We start from the raw sequence: 16,860 nt of genomic DNA, 5'->3' as shown, positions 1-16,860 counted from the left end.
AACCTCTGCCCTCAAATTTCTCCATTTTCAGACCTCTCTCCCAACTTTCAAAAGTACTCTTAAAACCCTTCTCATCCATCCTCCTCCAATTCTGTTTTTCTTCTGGTTGGTGCCCATCATTTTTTTTCCTGCTCTGATACATTTGCTTTACCTGAGGAGCACTATAAGTTGTTGTTGTATTGCTTGTATTTTGGGTCCCTTTTGCCCCAGAGCTATTCTATGATTACAGAGATTGACCACTTGCATCCTGATTTCCAATAAGTGCCAGCACTTCATATCAGCCTGGCAACTAAGAGTAAAAACACTTTGTAGATTTACAAAGTGAAACTCCTTAGTTATTCTTTCATGCACTGGTTCAGTGTTTATATTCCAATCACTCTTCTGATTCATAGTATACTAGTTCCTCAGGCTTTCTATCAGCATGAGAAGTACATAATGGTAAGGAGAAAAAAATTGATGCGATTAGACCATAACGTTTAAGGTTTGATGCATCTTGTACTTGCATTGCTAATGCATTGTAAAATATTAAGAACTTCCACCAGTTATATGCATATAAAATAAAATATTTTCTATTGCAAGGCAAGTTATACTCATAAGAGTAACTCTTTTAATGAAGTATTTACATAAATGGTGCTCCATTCATCTTTCCTCATTACTGAAGATTAGACACCTCTCAAGCCATGATGGCCCAAACAACTGCTCCGGAATTTATGAAGAGGATTTCCAAAGCCTCTCCCTGGTGCCAATTAGCACTCCAACTTGCACTTAGCCCAAATACTCTACTCCTCTCGCTTTGCTTCAATCCCCATCCCATGACTTGGAATATTCATGAACATCACAAGAGATCTACTGGTATTTTGAAACGTTGCAGTAAAAAAGCATTACTAGATATGCATATAAGCCAACATTGATGATACAAAGATGGGAGGGAAAGTGGAGAGTGAGGAGGACATAAAAAACCTACAGGGGGATATAGACAGGCTGGGTGAGTGAGCGGAGATTTGGCAGATGCAATACAATATTGGAAAATGTGAGGTTATGCACTTTGGCAGGAAAAATCAGAAGCAAGTTATTATCTTAATAGCGAGAAACTGGAAAGTACTGCAGTACAAAGGGATCTGGGGTCCTAGTGCAAGAAAAATCAAAAAGTTAGTATGCAGGTGCAGCAGGTGATCAAGAAGGCCAACGGAATGTTGGCTTTTATTGCTAGGGGGATAGAATATAAAAACAGGGAGGTATTGCTGCAGTTATATAAGGTATTGGTGAGACCGCACCTGGAATACTGCATACAGTTTTGGTGTCCATACTTAAGAAAAGACATACTTGCTCTCGAGGCAGTACAAAGAAGGTTCACTGGGTTAATCCCAGGGATGAGGGGGTGGACATATGAGGAGAGGTTGAGTAGATTGGGACTCTACTCATTGGAGTTCAGAAGAATGAGAGGCGATCTTATTGAAACATATAAGATTGTGAAGGGGCTGGATCGGGTGGATGCGGTAAGGATGTTCCCAAGGATGGGTGAAACTAGAACGAGGGGGCATAATCCTTAGAATAAGGGGCTGCTCTTTCAAAACTAAGATGAGGAGAAACTTCTTCACTCAGAGGGTAGTAGGTCTGTGGAATTTGCTGCCCCAGGAAGCTGTGGAAGCTACATCATTAAATAAATTTAAAACAGAAATAGACAGTTTCCTAGAAATAAAGGGAATTAGGGGTTACGGGGAGCGGGCAGGAAATTAGACATGAATTTAGATTTGAGGTTAGGATCAGATCAGCCATGATCTTATTGAATGGCGGAGCAGGCTCGAGGGGCCGATTGGCCTACTCCTGCTCCTATTTCTTATGTTTATGTTCTTATTCCCAATGTTAAGATATTTCTATTTTGGTTTCTCCCACTGTTCAAGCATAGACTACAGTTCCAAAGTTCTCTATGTATACTGGGACTCACAAAACTCAAATTAGCAGGAAATCAATAACAATCCATCCCTGCTTCAACGGTAACACTCACCTCTGAGTCAGGACATGTGCTGAAGCCCTACGCCAGGACTTAAGCACATAATCTAGGCCGACACTCCAGTGCAATACTGATGGAGTACTGCACTGCTGGAGGTGCCATCTTTCTGATAAGATGTTAAACCGAGGCTCCATCTGCCTTCTCAGGTGGACATAAAAGATCCCATGGTGTTATTCAAAGAAGAGCAGGGCAATTCTCCTGGTGTCGTGGACAATATTTATCCCTCAACCAACATCTATAAAACAGATTACCTGGGCATTTATTTCATTGCTGTTTACAGGACCTTGCTGAGCACAAATTGGATGCCGTATTTCATAGGAACATTAGGAACAGGAATAGGCCATTCAGCCCCTCGAGCCTACTCCACCATTCAATTTGATCATGGCTGATGCGCACCTCAACTCTTATTTCCTTGCCTTTGCTCCATACCACGATATCCTTACCTAAACAAAAATTTCTCTATTTCCAACTTGAAAGCACCATTTGTCCTAGCATCCACAGCCTTTCGGGAGAGTGTTCCAAATTTCTACTATGCTTTGTGTGAAAAAGTGCTTTCTGATTTCGCCCCTGAATAGCCTAGTTCTAATTTTATTATATTCCTTTGTTCTTGATTCCCCCACTAGAGGAAATAATTTCTCAATCTACCCTATCAAATCCTTTTAAAATTTTAAACACCTCGATCAGATCACTCCTCAAGGGAATTCAAGTCAAGTTTATGCAACCTGTCCTCATGATTTAATTTAGTTTCCCTACATTACAACAGTGACTACTTCAAAAAGTACTTCATTGGCTGTAAAGTGCTTTGGAACGTCCTGAGGTCATGAAAGACACTACATAAATACAAATTCTTTCTTTATGTCTTTCCACTCCAATTTCCACTTTGCCCAAATACTCTACTCCTCTCGCTCGGCTTCATTCCCCATCCCATGACTTGGAATATTCATGAACACCACAAGAGATCTACTGGTATTTTGAAACGTTGCAGTAAAAAAGCATTAATAGATATGCATATAAGCCAACATTCCCAACGTTAAGATATTTCTATTTTGGTTTCTCCCACTGTTCAAGCATAGACTACGGTTCCAAAGTTCTCTATATATGCTGGGACTCTCAAAACTCAAATTTTTAGTAATTACACAGTTTTTAACTTGCAAAAAAAAAATTTGAACAACCATTATGTTCTTGTCAAAGTGTGCCAAGTTCAATATAGCTAGTTTAACAGCAGTTAAAACAGTACAATTTTACTTTCGTGAGTTAAGCGTCAGTTTAAACAAACCTATTCCACTAATGGGTTTGTTTGTTCAGCTCCTCGGCAGCTAATACTGACTAAAAATATTTGCATATTACTTAGGATACCAGATTTCTATGGAACCTTTAGTTTACAAAATTATTCACAAACAACAGTAATGCAAAATATAACAGCTCAAACATATAACATTTAGAAATCAATACAAATAGAAAACGGGATTGGAAAACACCCTTTTATTATGTCCGTGCCACACATACTAGTGAAAAATAATGCTCCTAAAAAAGAAAACTACCCTTTTTCACAACATATTTAAATAAAATAACTTCAAGTACTTTGACTCAGGTACAAAAATTTCTGATCTGAGCTGCCTCCAACAGGCCACTGCAACACACAGTAGTTAAACACAGTTGTTAAACACAGTGGTTACAAAGAGCCATTGTGTACCAAGTTCTGTGGCAAGGCAGATGGAGGGAAATGCATTATGAAAAATACTGTGTATAGGAAATTGTAATTTATTGTATGGATACAAATGATTATATTGGAATTTGAGACCACAGTGGCTCAAAAATTATATAACAAAAATAGAAAATGGAAAACCTAATATCCCCTACACCCTGTTTTAAAGGCAGGCACTACCCAACATTAGGAGACTCCACAGTGTTTGTAGAGGATATGTACAAGCCATATACGTATAATCATTTTAAGACTAAAATAAAATGCTACGGTTATTCTAAGGCATAACAATATTCAATGCCTGCAAACAATATGTACACATCATACATATTTGAACAAGACTTAATTAATATTAACATTAATGAACAATTATATACAGATGTTTCTTTGTTGATCCACTGTTCTCTAATTTACTTTGAGACTAAGTAGGTGGTGCATTGATAAGCAGATCTGTAAATTTATGTCTACAGTAACAACAGGTTCTCCAGTGCCCTTCCCGGACAGAACAGTGTAAACAGTTATCAATTGGCTTTGTTTTATTATTCAAAAACATTCGTTGTTTTATTTCCTTGAAGATTTAAAGCAATTTTGCTGCCTCTTCCTTTTCATAGAAAATGAAGACTTGACATTTTATTCATAAATTAACAAAAATTAAATACATTCACTAAAATATAAGCTACAAAGTCAAAAAGAATTCAAGATTTTTTCCATTTACTTCCATGTATATTTTTTTTTACAAGAGGGAGAGGATTTCCAGTCCCCCATTACAGCTCTGGTGGTTGTATACTAATTCAGTGCGTTTTGAAATATTGGTTGCTATTGCACTAGGACCACCCCATGCCACTGAACTCTTTGGGTGTGCTTCCCTGTTCTACCGAAGCTGTCCATAAAACATTTCCATAGTTCAAGAGCTATGGTCTCCAAAGGAGCAAACCTTCTTTTCTAGAATAATCCTTGGCTGGCATTTCCACATTTTAAGAAGTGATGTGAAGTATCTGTTGATTTGTGCAAATTATCTTGCACTTCCCCATAGATATGAAGACACCAGTATTTCAGGCTGCTGGTCCCAATGTCTTTATACTTTAATTCGTATTTTCAATGCTTTAGCTTCCCTTAAAAAGCTCAGCCCATCGCTTCTCGAAAAATCTCCTCATGTTGTGACCAGCACTGCCTATGTCCGAGTCATCTTCATTAAATGTTTCACAGTTGTCAAAAATTAGTCTGGCATCTACAGCAAATACTTCAGTATTGGGGTATCTAGGAAAGAATATTTGTTTAGAAATCAGTATTATCGCCAAAGGAAGACAACTCTATTATTTCAAATCTTCTAAATATAAATGATGAGATAATATCAGTTTACTCACTGTCCATTGCTGAGTTTTTCTCTAATAGTAGAGAAGTCCATGGGTTTCTTTATAACTTTTCTGTACCCAGGCACCAGTTTGGAGTTCACAGGGAGTAAGAAGGGCCATGCGTCCTCATGGGTTTCCAGTTCTGATAACATTATGCTGCAAAAAAAAGTAACGTTCCTTAACTAAATGCTAACACAATAAATCCTAGAATTATGCGCTTGATTGGTCTTTCATATTTGCACTTTAACTTATGCAGAAAAAGTGAAAAAAAAATCAATGACAACCCCCTTCAGGAAAGGACAGGGCAATTGGGAAAGATGGGGTGGTAGCAATATGCAATATTGATTAAAAAAAAACACAATTACCAAAGTAGAAAGAAGGGATTTCAGTAAGGGTGATTGGGCAATGGAAACACTATGGGTCGAGATAAGGAACAGCAAAGGATAAAAGACTCTGGTCAGAGTTCTCTATCAATCTGATAGTAGTGATGTAGTGGGGGGAAATCAGGGAAGCATGTAGCAAATAAAATGTGGTTATAATGGGAGATTTTAATTTTGACACAGAATGGGAGAAGCAGAAAAGCTCAAGGAGTAAACGCAATGAATTTCTAGAATGTATTTGGGACAGTTTTCAACAACAATATGCTTTACAGCTGAGAAAGGAACAGGCCTTACTGGTTTTAGTGATGAGTAACAAACCAGAATTAGTTAACAATCTGCAGTAAGAGAGCATCTTCCAAGTAGTGACCATAATATGATTGAATTTGATATTAAATTTAAGAGGGAGAAGTGAGTATCACAAACCAAGGTTTAAATTTAAGTAAGGCAAACTTCGAAGGGATGAGAAATAAATTGACTGCAATAAATTGGGCTTAGTGGTTAATAGATAAATCTACAAACAGTGGGAAGTATTCAAAGAAGTATTTAGTACAATACAAAACCAGTACATACCTTTAAAAGGCAAAGACTCCACTTGTGTAGTTAAGCCACCATGACCAACAAACAAAGTAAGAGACAGTATGAAGCTAGAAGGGCTTACACAAATGCAAGGAAAAGTGGAAATCAAGCAGACTGGGAGAGTTATAAATAGCAACAAAAGGATACAAAGAAAGTAATAAAAGATGCAAAAAGGGAATATGAATAAACTTGCAAAGGATATCAAAGCTAACAGCAAAAGTTTTTATAAATATATTAAGAGAGAGAGTGGTAAACAGGAATGTAAGTCCATTAAAGATGGATGTAGGCAAGACTATAGTAGATAAGGAAGTGGCAGATTTGTTAAATGAGTACTTTGTATCTGTTTTCACAGTGGAGGAAAAGGACAAAATACCAGTGGTAGAAGGGAACCTAAAAATAAGTCAGGAAAACAAACGTAGTAAATTTAATATAAGTAAAAAAAATGGAGAGAAAGAAAGTAATGGGACTTGAGAGACACATCTCCAGGATCTGATGGTTTGTACCCCAGGGTATTAAAAGTAATAGGTAAGGAAATTGCAGATGCATTGGTCATAATTTTCCAAATGCTGTCTAGATTCAGGAATTGTGCGTTTGTATTGCAAAATTGCAAATGTCATTCCATTATTTAAGAGAGAAAGGGAGTTCTCGGGTAACTATAGACCTGTCAGTTTAACATCAACCGTGGAGAAGTTACTGGAATCTCAGATACAGAGTGACTGGGTACTTGCACAAGTATCAGCTGATCAAAGAGAGTCAGCATGGATTTGTGAAGAGTAGGTAATCATAGAATCATACAGCACAGAAAGAGGCCATTTGGCCCACTGTGCCTGTGCCAGCTCTTTGAATGAGCTATCCAATTAGTCACGCTCCCCTGCTCTTTCCTCATAGCCCTGTAAATTTTTCTTTTTCAAAAGGGTACAAAACTTGACAACGTAATAAATAGTGAGCAGGATAGTAGCAGACTTCAGGAGGACATGGACAGACACATGGCAGATGCAATTTAATGTGGATAAGTGTGATGTGATGCACTTTGGGAGGAACAACATGGAAAGGCAATGGTACCATTTTGCGGGGGATGCAAGAGCAGAGGGACCTGGGGGTGCATATTCACAAATCTTTGAAGATGGCAGGATAAGTTGATAAGGTGGTTAAGAAAGCGCATGGGGTACTTGGCTTTGTAAATAGTGCCAGTGAATATAAAAACAAGGAAATCATGCTATATCTTTACAAATCACTGGTTAGGCTTCAGCTGGATTATTGTGTATAATTTTGGGCACCACATTTTAGGAAGGATATCAAGGCCTTGAGAGGATGCAGAGGAAATTTACGAGGATGATATCAAGGATATGAGATTTCAGTTATGTGGAGAGATTGGAGAAGCTGGGATTGTTCTCCTTAGAGCAGAGGTGGTTATGGGGCAACCTAATAGAGGTATTCAAAGTTATGAGAGATTTTGATTGAGCAGAGGTCATAGATTTAAGATAATTTGCAAAAGAACTAGGGGGGAAATGAGGAGAAATGTTTTCACAGAGGGGGTTGTTAAGATCTGGAACTTACTACCTGAAAGGGTGGAGGAAGCAGATTCCATAGGAACTTTCAAAAGGCAATTGGACATGTACTTGAAGAGGACTAATTTGCAGGGTTATGGGGAAAAAACTGGGGTGTCGGACTAAACTGGACAGCTCTTTCAAAGAACCGGCACACGACAGGCTGAATGGCCCCCTTCTGTAAGATTCTGATTCTAAGTATATATCCAATTCCCTTTCGAAAGTTACTAATGAATCTGTTTCCACCACCTTTTCAGGCAGTGCATTCCAGATCATAACAACATGCTGCGTAAAAAAATTCTCATCTGTCCTCTGGTTCTGTTGCCAATTACCTTAAATCTGTGTCCTCGAATTACTAACCCTCCTGCCAGTGGAAACAGTTTCTCCTTATTTACTCTATCAAAACCCTTCATAATTTTGAACACCTCTATTAAATCTCCCCTTAACCTTCTCTGCTCTAAGAAGAACCACCCCAGCTTCTCAAGTCTCTCCACATAACTGAAATTCCTCATCCCTGGTATTATTTTAATAAATCACCTCTGCACCCTCTCCAAGGCCTTGACATCCTTCCTGAAGTGTGGTGCCCAGAATTGAACACAATATTCCAGCTGACACCCAACCAGTGATTTATAAATGTTTTGCATAACTTCCTTGCTTTTGTACTCTATACCTCTATTCCTCTATTCATAAAGCCCAGGATGCCATATGCTTTTTTTTAAAAAAAGCAGCCATATCAACTTGTCCTGCCACCTTCAAAGATTTGTGTATGTGAACCCCCAGGTTTCTCTGTTCCTGCACCCCCTTTAAAATTGTACCATTTTGTTTATATTGCCTCTTCTCATCCTTCCAAAATGTCTGACTAGTCTAGTTGAATTTTTGGAGCTGGTCACTGACATGGTGGCTAGAGATGTATTTACGGATGTTGTCCAATTGTACTTCCAGAAGGCATTTGATAAAGTTCCACACGAGAGATTATTGGCAAAAGTGAGAGTGCACGGAATTGGAGGCAACTTTGTGATTATGGGTCAGAAATTGCTTGGGAGGCAAAAGACAGAGAGTAGGGATAAAGGGTTTGTTGTCTTATTGGCAGGATGTGACAAGTGGTTTTCCTCAAGGATCTGTAGTGGGACCAAAGCTTTTCACCATATATATTGATGACTTAGATGAAGGAATAGAGAGTTTTATTTTCAAGTTTGCAAGTTAGGAGGCACAGAAAATTGTGTGGATGGGAGCAGGAAGATGCAAAAGGACATAGGCAAACTAACTGAATGGGCAAAACTATGGCAGATGGAGTTCAATGTGGGAAAGTGTGAGGTTATCCACTTTGGATCAGAGAAAGACAAATCAGAATATTTTCTTAATAGGGAGAGACTAGGAGATGTGGAGGAGCAAAGGGATTTTAGTGTCCATGTACACAAATCACTAAAAGCTAGTGCACAGATGCAAAAAGTAATCAGAAAGGCTAATGGAATGTTGGCCTTTATCTCAAGGGGATTGGAATTCAAAAGTGAGGAAGTGATGTTTCAGTTGTACAGAGCCTTGGTCAGACCTCATCTGAAGTACTGCGTTCTATTTTGGGCACCAAACCTCAGGAAAGATAATTTGGCCTTGGATGGGGTACAGTGCAAATTCACCAGAACGATACCAGGGCTTAGAAGGACAAGTTGTGTAAACTTGGATTGTATTCCCTGGAGTTTAGAAGGTTGAGAGGTGATCAAATCGAGGTGTTTAAAATTATAAAGGGATTCGATAGGGTAGATACAGAGAAACTATTTCCTCTAGTGTGGGAATCCAGAACAAGTGGGCATAATCTTAAAATTAGAGCCAGACCATTTAGGAGTGAAATCAGGAAACACTTTTTCATAGAAAGGGAAGTGGAAATCTGGAAATCGCTCTCCCAAAAGGCTGTGGATGCTGGATCAATTTAAATTTTCAAGATCAATAAGATTTTTGTTAGGTAAGGTTGTCAAAGGAATATGAAACAGAGGCAGGTAAATTTTGAGCCCACTGACTCCCACAGCTACCTCGATTGTACTTTTTCCCACCCAGCTTCCTGTAAGGACTCCATTCTCTTCTCCCAGTTTCTCTATGTCATCTGCTCTGACGACGCCACCTTCCACACCAGAGTTTCTGAAATGTTCTCCTTTTTTCTCAGCTTAGTATCCCCCCCCTCCACCCCCCACCGTGGTAGACAGGGCCCTTGACAGTGTCCGTCCCATTTCCCGCAGTTCTGCCCTCACCCCTTCTCCTCCCTCCCAGAACCATGATAGGTTCCCCCATTTCCCACCCCACCAGCCTCAATCTTTGACAGATCATCCTCCATCATTTCTGCCACCACCAACGCAATCCCACCACCAAACACATCTTCCCCTCCTATCCCCTTTCAGCATTCCAAAGGGACCGTTCCCTCCGTGATACCTTGGTCCACTCCTCCATAACCCCTAACACCTGCTCTCCTTCCCCTGGTATATTCCCGTGCAAGCGCAGGAAATGCCACACCTGCCATTTCACCTATTTCTATACCACCATCCAGAGCCTCAAATATGCATTTCTCGTAAAATAGCAATTTTCTTGCACTTCTTCCAACCTAGCATACTGTATTCGCTGCTCACAATGCAGTCTGCTCTACATCGGGATGACTAAACATAGATTGGGTGATCACTTAGCTGAACATCTCCGTTCCTTCCGCAAGTGCGACCCTGAGCTTCAGGTCGCTTGCCACTTTAATTCTCCATCCTGCTCTGACCTCTCTGTCCTTGGCCTTCTACACTGTTCCAATGAATCTCAACACAAGCTGGAGGAACAGCACCTCATGTTTCTACTTGGCACTTTATAGCCCTCTGACCTTAACGTTGACTTTAACAACTTCAGATCTTAACCATTTTCTCTCATACAGTCGGTGCTGGTAATGTAGGATGCGTGCATCAACACTTCTGAGAATGGGAAAGGTTGTGGGCTGGTGCTTGGGATGGGGATCTCTTATCTGTCGAAGGGGTGGTCTGCACCCCTGGTATCACCTGCCTTTTTCTTCTACCATACTCCTGGGCTACTGGAGCCTTCTCCTCCTTACCAGATTTTCCATACTTTGCTGCCCCTCTGCTATAAGCTGTAACCATTTACACATCCTCTGGGTTTTGGTTAAATCTTGTATTTCTCTAATTTCTCTCATTATTGCCTCTTTTTGTCTTATACCATTATCACTTCTGTCATTTAATCATCTCCTGTCCTCCACTTGATCACAGACCATTCTTTTTTTTTTATCTCGCTGCCCCTTTTTCTTCTTATAAGCGGTTCATCTGTAACATCTCCTGGTTCTGATGAAAGCCATTGACCTAAATCGTTAAACCTATCTTCCTCTCTCCATAGATGCTGCCTGACCCATTGAACATTTCCAGTATTTTCTTTTTCTGGTTCAAGAAAAGATCAAGTTCACTATTTGTATTAAACACACTTATACATTTGGAAGTCCAATTCATACCTGCACAAAGCCAAATCCTTGCTATTATCTTTTATTGTTTTCCATTTCTTAGTAGGCGACGGACCCTCTAGCCTAGGTGAGTTCACAGATGGGCTGTCATCCACCTTTCGTTTCTTGGACTCTTTACTTCCCTTCTTTGGGGTACTGCTTGTACTAGCTGTCTCCTCTTCATCACTAACACCAGCTCCAGATAATCTCCTGCCTTTCTTCTGCTCAAAATTCTTCCTTGGACGATTTAGAAATGTTTTACTTCGTGGAGACTGACCACTTGCCTACCGAAAGGAGATATTGGACAGAGTGAAATTAGAGTAGCAAAAATTACAAATTGTCATTTTGATAAAATTTGAAAGATCACATTAATGACTATTCATATGTATCAGATGTCAAAATAAAAACTGTCTGATATTTTTCTAAGCTGAATAGTTTAATTGTCAAATTTAACACTTTTGAAATATCAGACTAAATACTGTCCCACGAGGAAGCTCACCTGCTGCCAGCACGTACTGGGAATTCCGTCCATTGCAATAAGTACTCTGAAAATTACCTGCATCATATCCAATAATGCAGAAGTGAGAAATTCATCAGTACCCAATGTTATAATTAATACTCTGTTCAGGATTTCTATGCTACACCAGTACCAAGGAAAATTCTAGATTCAGTTATCAAGGACAAGTTAGTGGAGCACTTAGAGAGATAAACTAAATCATAAGGGTGATGTACTTGGACTTCAGTAAAGTTTTTAATAAGGTACCTTGTTAGAAAATTGGAAGACATAATATTGGTGACAGTGTGCCGAGATGGAATTTATTGTGGTTGACAGTGTGTGTGTGAATGGGAAGTATTGTGGGTGGAGGGGTGTGAGGATGAGCTTGGTGGTGCACCTGATACTCCAACATTTTCATAAATTGGGCTTGACAGGGTAGATGCTGAGAGGCTGTTTCCCCTGGACAGAGAGTCTAGAATTAGGTGTCATCATCTCAAGGTAAGAGGGTGGCCATTTATGAACCGAGATGAGGAAAAATTTCTTCACCCAGAGGGATGTGAATCTTTGGAATTCTCTACCCCAGAGGGTGTGGATGCTCAGTCATTGAGTATATTCAAGATTGAGATCAATAGATTTTTGGACACTAAGGGAATCAAAGGATACAGGGACATGGCAGGAAAGTGGTGTTGAGGTAGAAGATCAGCCATGATCTTATTGAATGGTGGAGCAGGCTCGAGGGGCCGTATGGCCTACTCCTGCTCCTATTTCTTATGTTCTTATAAATGATTTGGAAGAGGGTACTGATAGGTTCATCTCAAAATTTGCAGATTACATAAAAATAGCAAGAGTAGTTAACACGGTGGTGATGGGGACAAACTGCATGAGGACTTAAAACTGTTTTGGAAAGTGGGTGGACAATTGGCAGTTGCAATTTCATGTAAAGTTATGTATTTAGCAATACTGAACAGGCAAAGGGATAACAGAACAAAGAGGAAAATACTGACTGATAAACATCAATGTCTGGCTGTTGGTCAAAAAGCTAATGTTAAAGTTTCATAAAAAAGGAATGGAGTGCAGGTCAAAGGAAGTAATCCTGTTATTATACAGAGCACTGGTCAGGCCCCACCTAGAGTACAGTATGCAGTTCTGGAATCTGCAATACAGAAAGGATGTAGCTGAACTGGAAAAGAGAGAAATGCTATGATGTTAAAGGGGCTAAAGAAAAAAAAAGAGGATAGCCTCAAAGAATGAGACTCTTCTCATTGCAGAGAAGGAAGATGACTGGATATAATTTGTTTTCAAATTAATAAGGCAGAGATGTAGGGAATCAGTCAGCAATATTTGTATTGCCACGAGGCAGCAGAACAAGGGCACATGGGTATATATTGGGAAGAGGTAGATTCAGGCAGCATGTACAGAATATTACTCCAGTGGTAGTTTTGTGGAACAGCTTACAGAGGGAGATTATAGGGGCAAGTAGTTTAGATTTCTTCAAAAGGTAAAATTGGACATGAATCTTGAAGAGGAACACACTTCAAGATACAACTGCTAGGACAGCAGGAAGCTGGACCTATGATCTCTTCCAGTCTGAGACTTTCTGTTTCTATGATCCTAAAACACATTCTCTCGTGGATATAATGATCATCAATGTCATAAGGATTGAATTATAATTCTAGACTTTAAAATATACATATTTCACCAAGAAACCAGGTACATTTGATGAAAATTAAGAAAAAATATTGAGATCTCAGAACATCATTGTTATTTGCATTAAATATCCTGTGAAATCAGTACAACAGATTTCTATGTATATTTTCACCTGATTGGTACTAAGATTCCTACAGCTATACTTTTGTTAAGTGGATGACTAATTCTCTCGAATTTTATACACTTCAGAAGAGCACAGATAAGCTATTTTATAGTGCAAAACAGTTTACAGCTTAGGACTTCTTAGGAGCTTAGATTATGAAAATCACATCTGCAAGATGCTAATGTATAAATTAACTTTAATATTTTAACTGTAGGAACTGGTCATGCACAGTTAAAAATACACACTAGAAAACAATTCCATTATTACAAACGTAACATAAGCAATTTCCATGTGGTTAAAATAATTTTGTCTCGCCCCAAAACATCCACCCTTCCAGCACCGGCATACCGTGGGGCTGCATGTCCACTATCTACAAGATGCACTGCAGCAATTCGCCACGGCTTCTTTGGCAGCACCTCCCAAACCCCAACCTTCATTGTCACTGGGTCAATATCCTGGAATTCCCTACCTAACAGCACTGTGGGAGCACCTTTACCACACAGACTGCAGTGGTTCAAGAAGGCAGGCCGCCACCACCATCTTCTCAAGAGCAACTAGGGATGGGTAAAAATGCCGCCCTTGCCAGCAATGCCCAAATCCCGATAATGATTTTTTAAAAATGCAGATTATATAATTGTTCTCATTTAAGATTTCAGTAAACTATAATGGTGGGCATGTAACACTTTCACACAACATCCACTTGAACTGTGAACAAAACAATAGTACAATTATAGATTCTGTTCAAAGTTTCATTTTGTGTCTTTTTTTTATTCGTTCATGGGATGTGGGCGTCGCTGGCGAGGCCAGCATTTATTGCCCATCCCTAATTACCCTTGAGCCGCCTTCTTGAACCGCTGGGATGTTGTCGGGGCCCATAGCCTTTGCTGTATCCAGTGCACTCAGCCGTTTCTTGATATCACGTGGAGTGAATCGAATTGGCTGAAGACTGGCTTCTGTGATGGTGGGGATATCGGGAGGAGGCCGAGATGGATCATCCACTCGGCACTTCTGGCTGAAGATGGTTGCAAACGCTTCAGCCTTGTCTTTTGCACTCATGTGCTGGACTCCACCATTATTGAGGATGGGGATGTTTGCAGAGCCTCCTCCTCCCGTTAGTTGTTTAATTGTCCACCACCATTCACGACTGGATGTGGCAGGACTGCAGAGCTTTGATCTGATCTGTTGGTTGTGGAATCGCTTAGCTCTGTCTATAGCATGTTGCTTCCACTGTTTAGCATGCATGTAGTCCTGAGTTGTAGCTTCACCGGGTTGGCACCTCATTTTTAGGTACGCCTGGCATGCTCTTCTACACTCCTCATTGAACCAGGGTTGATCCCCTGGTTTGTTGGTAATGGTAGAGTGAGGAATATGCCGGGCCATGAGGTTACAGATTGTGCTGGAATACAATTCTGCTGCTGCTGATGGCCCACAGTGCCTCAGGGATGCCCAGTTTTGTGCTGCTAGATCTGTTCTGAATCTATCCCATTTAGCATGGTGGTAGTGCCACACAACACGTTGGATGGTGTCCTCAGTGCGAAGACGGGACTTCATCTCCACGAGGACTGTGCGATGGTCACTCCTACCAATACTGTCTGGAGATAGCAATTTAAAATTTAAAAATACGAGGCTTAAGGATGGTGGTTACAGGTCTGTCCCTGGTGGCAGTCATGGTGGAGCAGTTTGAGGTAATGAATCAAGAGCACCACACAAGTGTATTGGGACATTAAAGCATGTTGCCTCAAGCACAATTACACAATAAATATGCCTAGTGATAACATTCATCTTTTGCTTAACAGTTGACAAATGTCACAGCCAATATTATACAAACATCTATTATGAAGTGTACAGATTTGGACTTCCAGATTATATCACCTTAGCGATGCAGGCAGGACAAAACCAGTCACCATCTGGAATTGTCGTAATCTTGGGTCTGTGGCAGTAAGTATGACATCCCTTGTCACAACCATCACAAAGTAGAAGCAATTCTTCATTATCTCCCTTTCGACATATCTGGCAGTACTGATAAAAATTACAAAAAAAAAGCTTGGATTAAACCTGATCAAGAAATTGTGTGACTATAATAATGCTACTGGGATAGTCCAGTATTGAGTAAACAACTCTCAGCAGTTATCCTATAATTGGTGCACTTGCATTTTGCTAAATAATAAAAACAAAACACATTTATGAAGATCGACCAGTGTCATAACAACATAAGATAATTCTTCATCAGTGGCCTGGTCTGTGTAGCTGTGCTGGGACTCCTATTTGTCATGTCCATTTGGAATACCAGACACAGCAATCATCTAAACTGTTTTCTCCTGAATGGGTAAGTTTTCTTAGCTGTTTCCTAACTTGTCACATGGGGCATTTCAAAGGAGGGGATGTAAGGGAAGAGGAGAAGCTAGCACAATCAGTTCCAACCAACAGAGCCACACCTGCGAGCTGATCAAAGTGGCACTAATTGTTGAGAAGTCCCTGTTGTAAATCGTCTTATCCTAATGTCTGAAATAAGCATGTTGCAGGTGTTCATAGTTGTATGCAATGGGAGAAATGAAGAGAATATAATTACATGATTTAAACGGGCATGCTAACTGAAAGAAAAAGCAGTACTCACAACTTTCATGATCGATTTCTCCCATGCTATTGCCTTCTCCAATTGTTGAAGGCACATTGCTACCTGAGCAGCATTGTGAGCTTGAGACAAGGCTTTACGCCACATTTTCAATCCAGGGGCAATGTCTTTGTCACTTCTGTTGAAAGCAAAAAGAAACTAATGGTTAAAAAATAATTGATGCAGTTTAGATTGTATTGTCAAGTACATAAATATCACATAAAGCCAACCAGTCTTTAAACAGCAGTGTGCACAGCCAGTAAAGAGTTGATATAATGTTTAGGCATTTGAACTCCCCATAGCATTGTGGCAACATGCCTTAAAGCTAATATAGGACCAATATAACGTAGGACATTCCTGCAGACAAAAACATCCACAGTAAAAGAAGTCTCTACAAAGCACCATGCAGATAAGGATGATCCACATGGATCACACACACACAAGAAACAAGGGGGAAACAGGCAAGAAAAAAGGCTCCAATTAGCAGAAAAGCACAATAATTTTCCAAGTTAATCTCGATAACCTACCCATCACCATCACCAGTATTGGATGGTGCAGGAGCAGGAACTGTAACTGTGCCCACATTATCCAGTTTGATCTGAATGGTGGTACTTAAGGGGCTCTTCAGATACCTTCTCTCTATGTTCTTCTCCAAATCAGCCAGCCTCGTTACAGCTATATCTAGAGGGTTGCCATCTCGCCGTTCTATATTGCTGTCATTTTCCTCGTCCTCTTCCCCAGCATGTTCTCCATCAGTCTGTTCCTTTTCAAAAGGTTTGTGTTCATAGTAGACCAGATCATCTCTGTCTGAAGCAGGCTCTGGACAAATCCAGCCCTGTATAAGAAAAAAAAAGTATGGTTCATTGTTCTGCAAATATGTTTTCTTTTGAATGTTCTGTCCTGGATGCA

The 16,860-nt window shown here is 40.0% G+C and overlaps 1 protein-coding gene across 11 annotated transcripts in view; it reads right to left on the bottom strand.

Moving 5' to 3' along the window:
- Positions 1-3,478: 3,478 nt before the first annotated feature.
- The window catches only part of baz2ba (bromodomain adjacent to zinc finger domain, 2Ba), a 295,269-nt gene continuing 281,887 nt past the window's right edge, over positions 3,479-16,860 (bottom strand). For 9 of the 11 annotated variants that reach the window (XM_067987408.1, XM_067987411.1, XM_067987412.1 and 6 more), the window contains 6 exons: positions 16,479-16,786; positions 15,955-16,090; positions 15,213-15,359; positions 11,047-11,318; positions 5,078-5,221; positions 3,479-4,970 (listed from right to left, as the gene is read on the bottom strand). In XM_067987408.1, the coding sequence (XP_067843509.1) occupies positions 4,817-4,970; positions 5,078-5,221; positions 11,047-11,318; positions 15,213-15,359; positions 15,955-16,090; positions 16,479-16,786 (1,161 nt within the window). In that variant the 3' untranslated portion in view covers positions 3,479-4,816. The remainder of the gene's footprint in view (positions 4,971-5,077; positions 5,222-11,046; positions 11,319-15,212; positions 15,360-15,954; positions 16,091-16,478; positions 16,787-16,860) is intronic. The other 2 variants (XM_067987414.1, XM_067987415.1) reach the window with 1 other exon arrangement.

This window comes from Heptranchias perlo, chromosome 7, assembly GCF_035084215.1.
Source record: "Heptranchias perlo isolate sHepPer1 chromosome 7, sHepPer1.hap1, whole genome shotgun sequence".
In the NCBI taxonomy this organism is placed as follows: domain Eukaryota; kingdom Metazoa; phylum Chordata; class Chondrichthyes; order Hexanchiformes; family Hexanchidae; genus Heptranchias; species Heptranchias perlo.
Note: the sequence above shows the minus strand (reverse complement) of the source record. Positions and strands in the feature narration are given on the sequence as shown.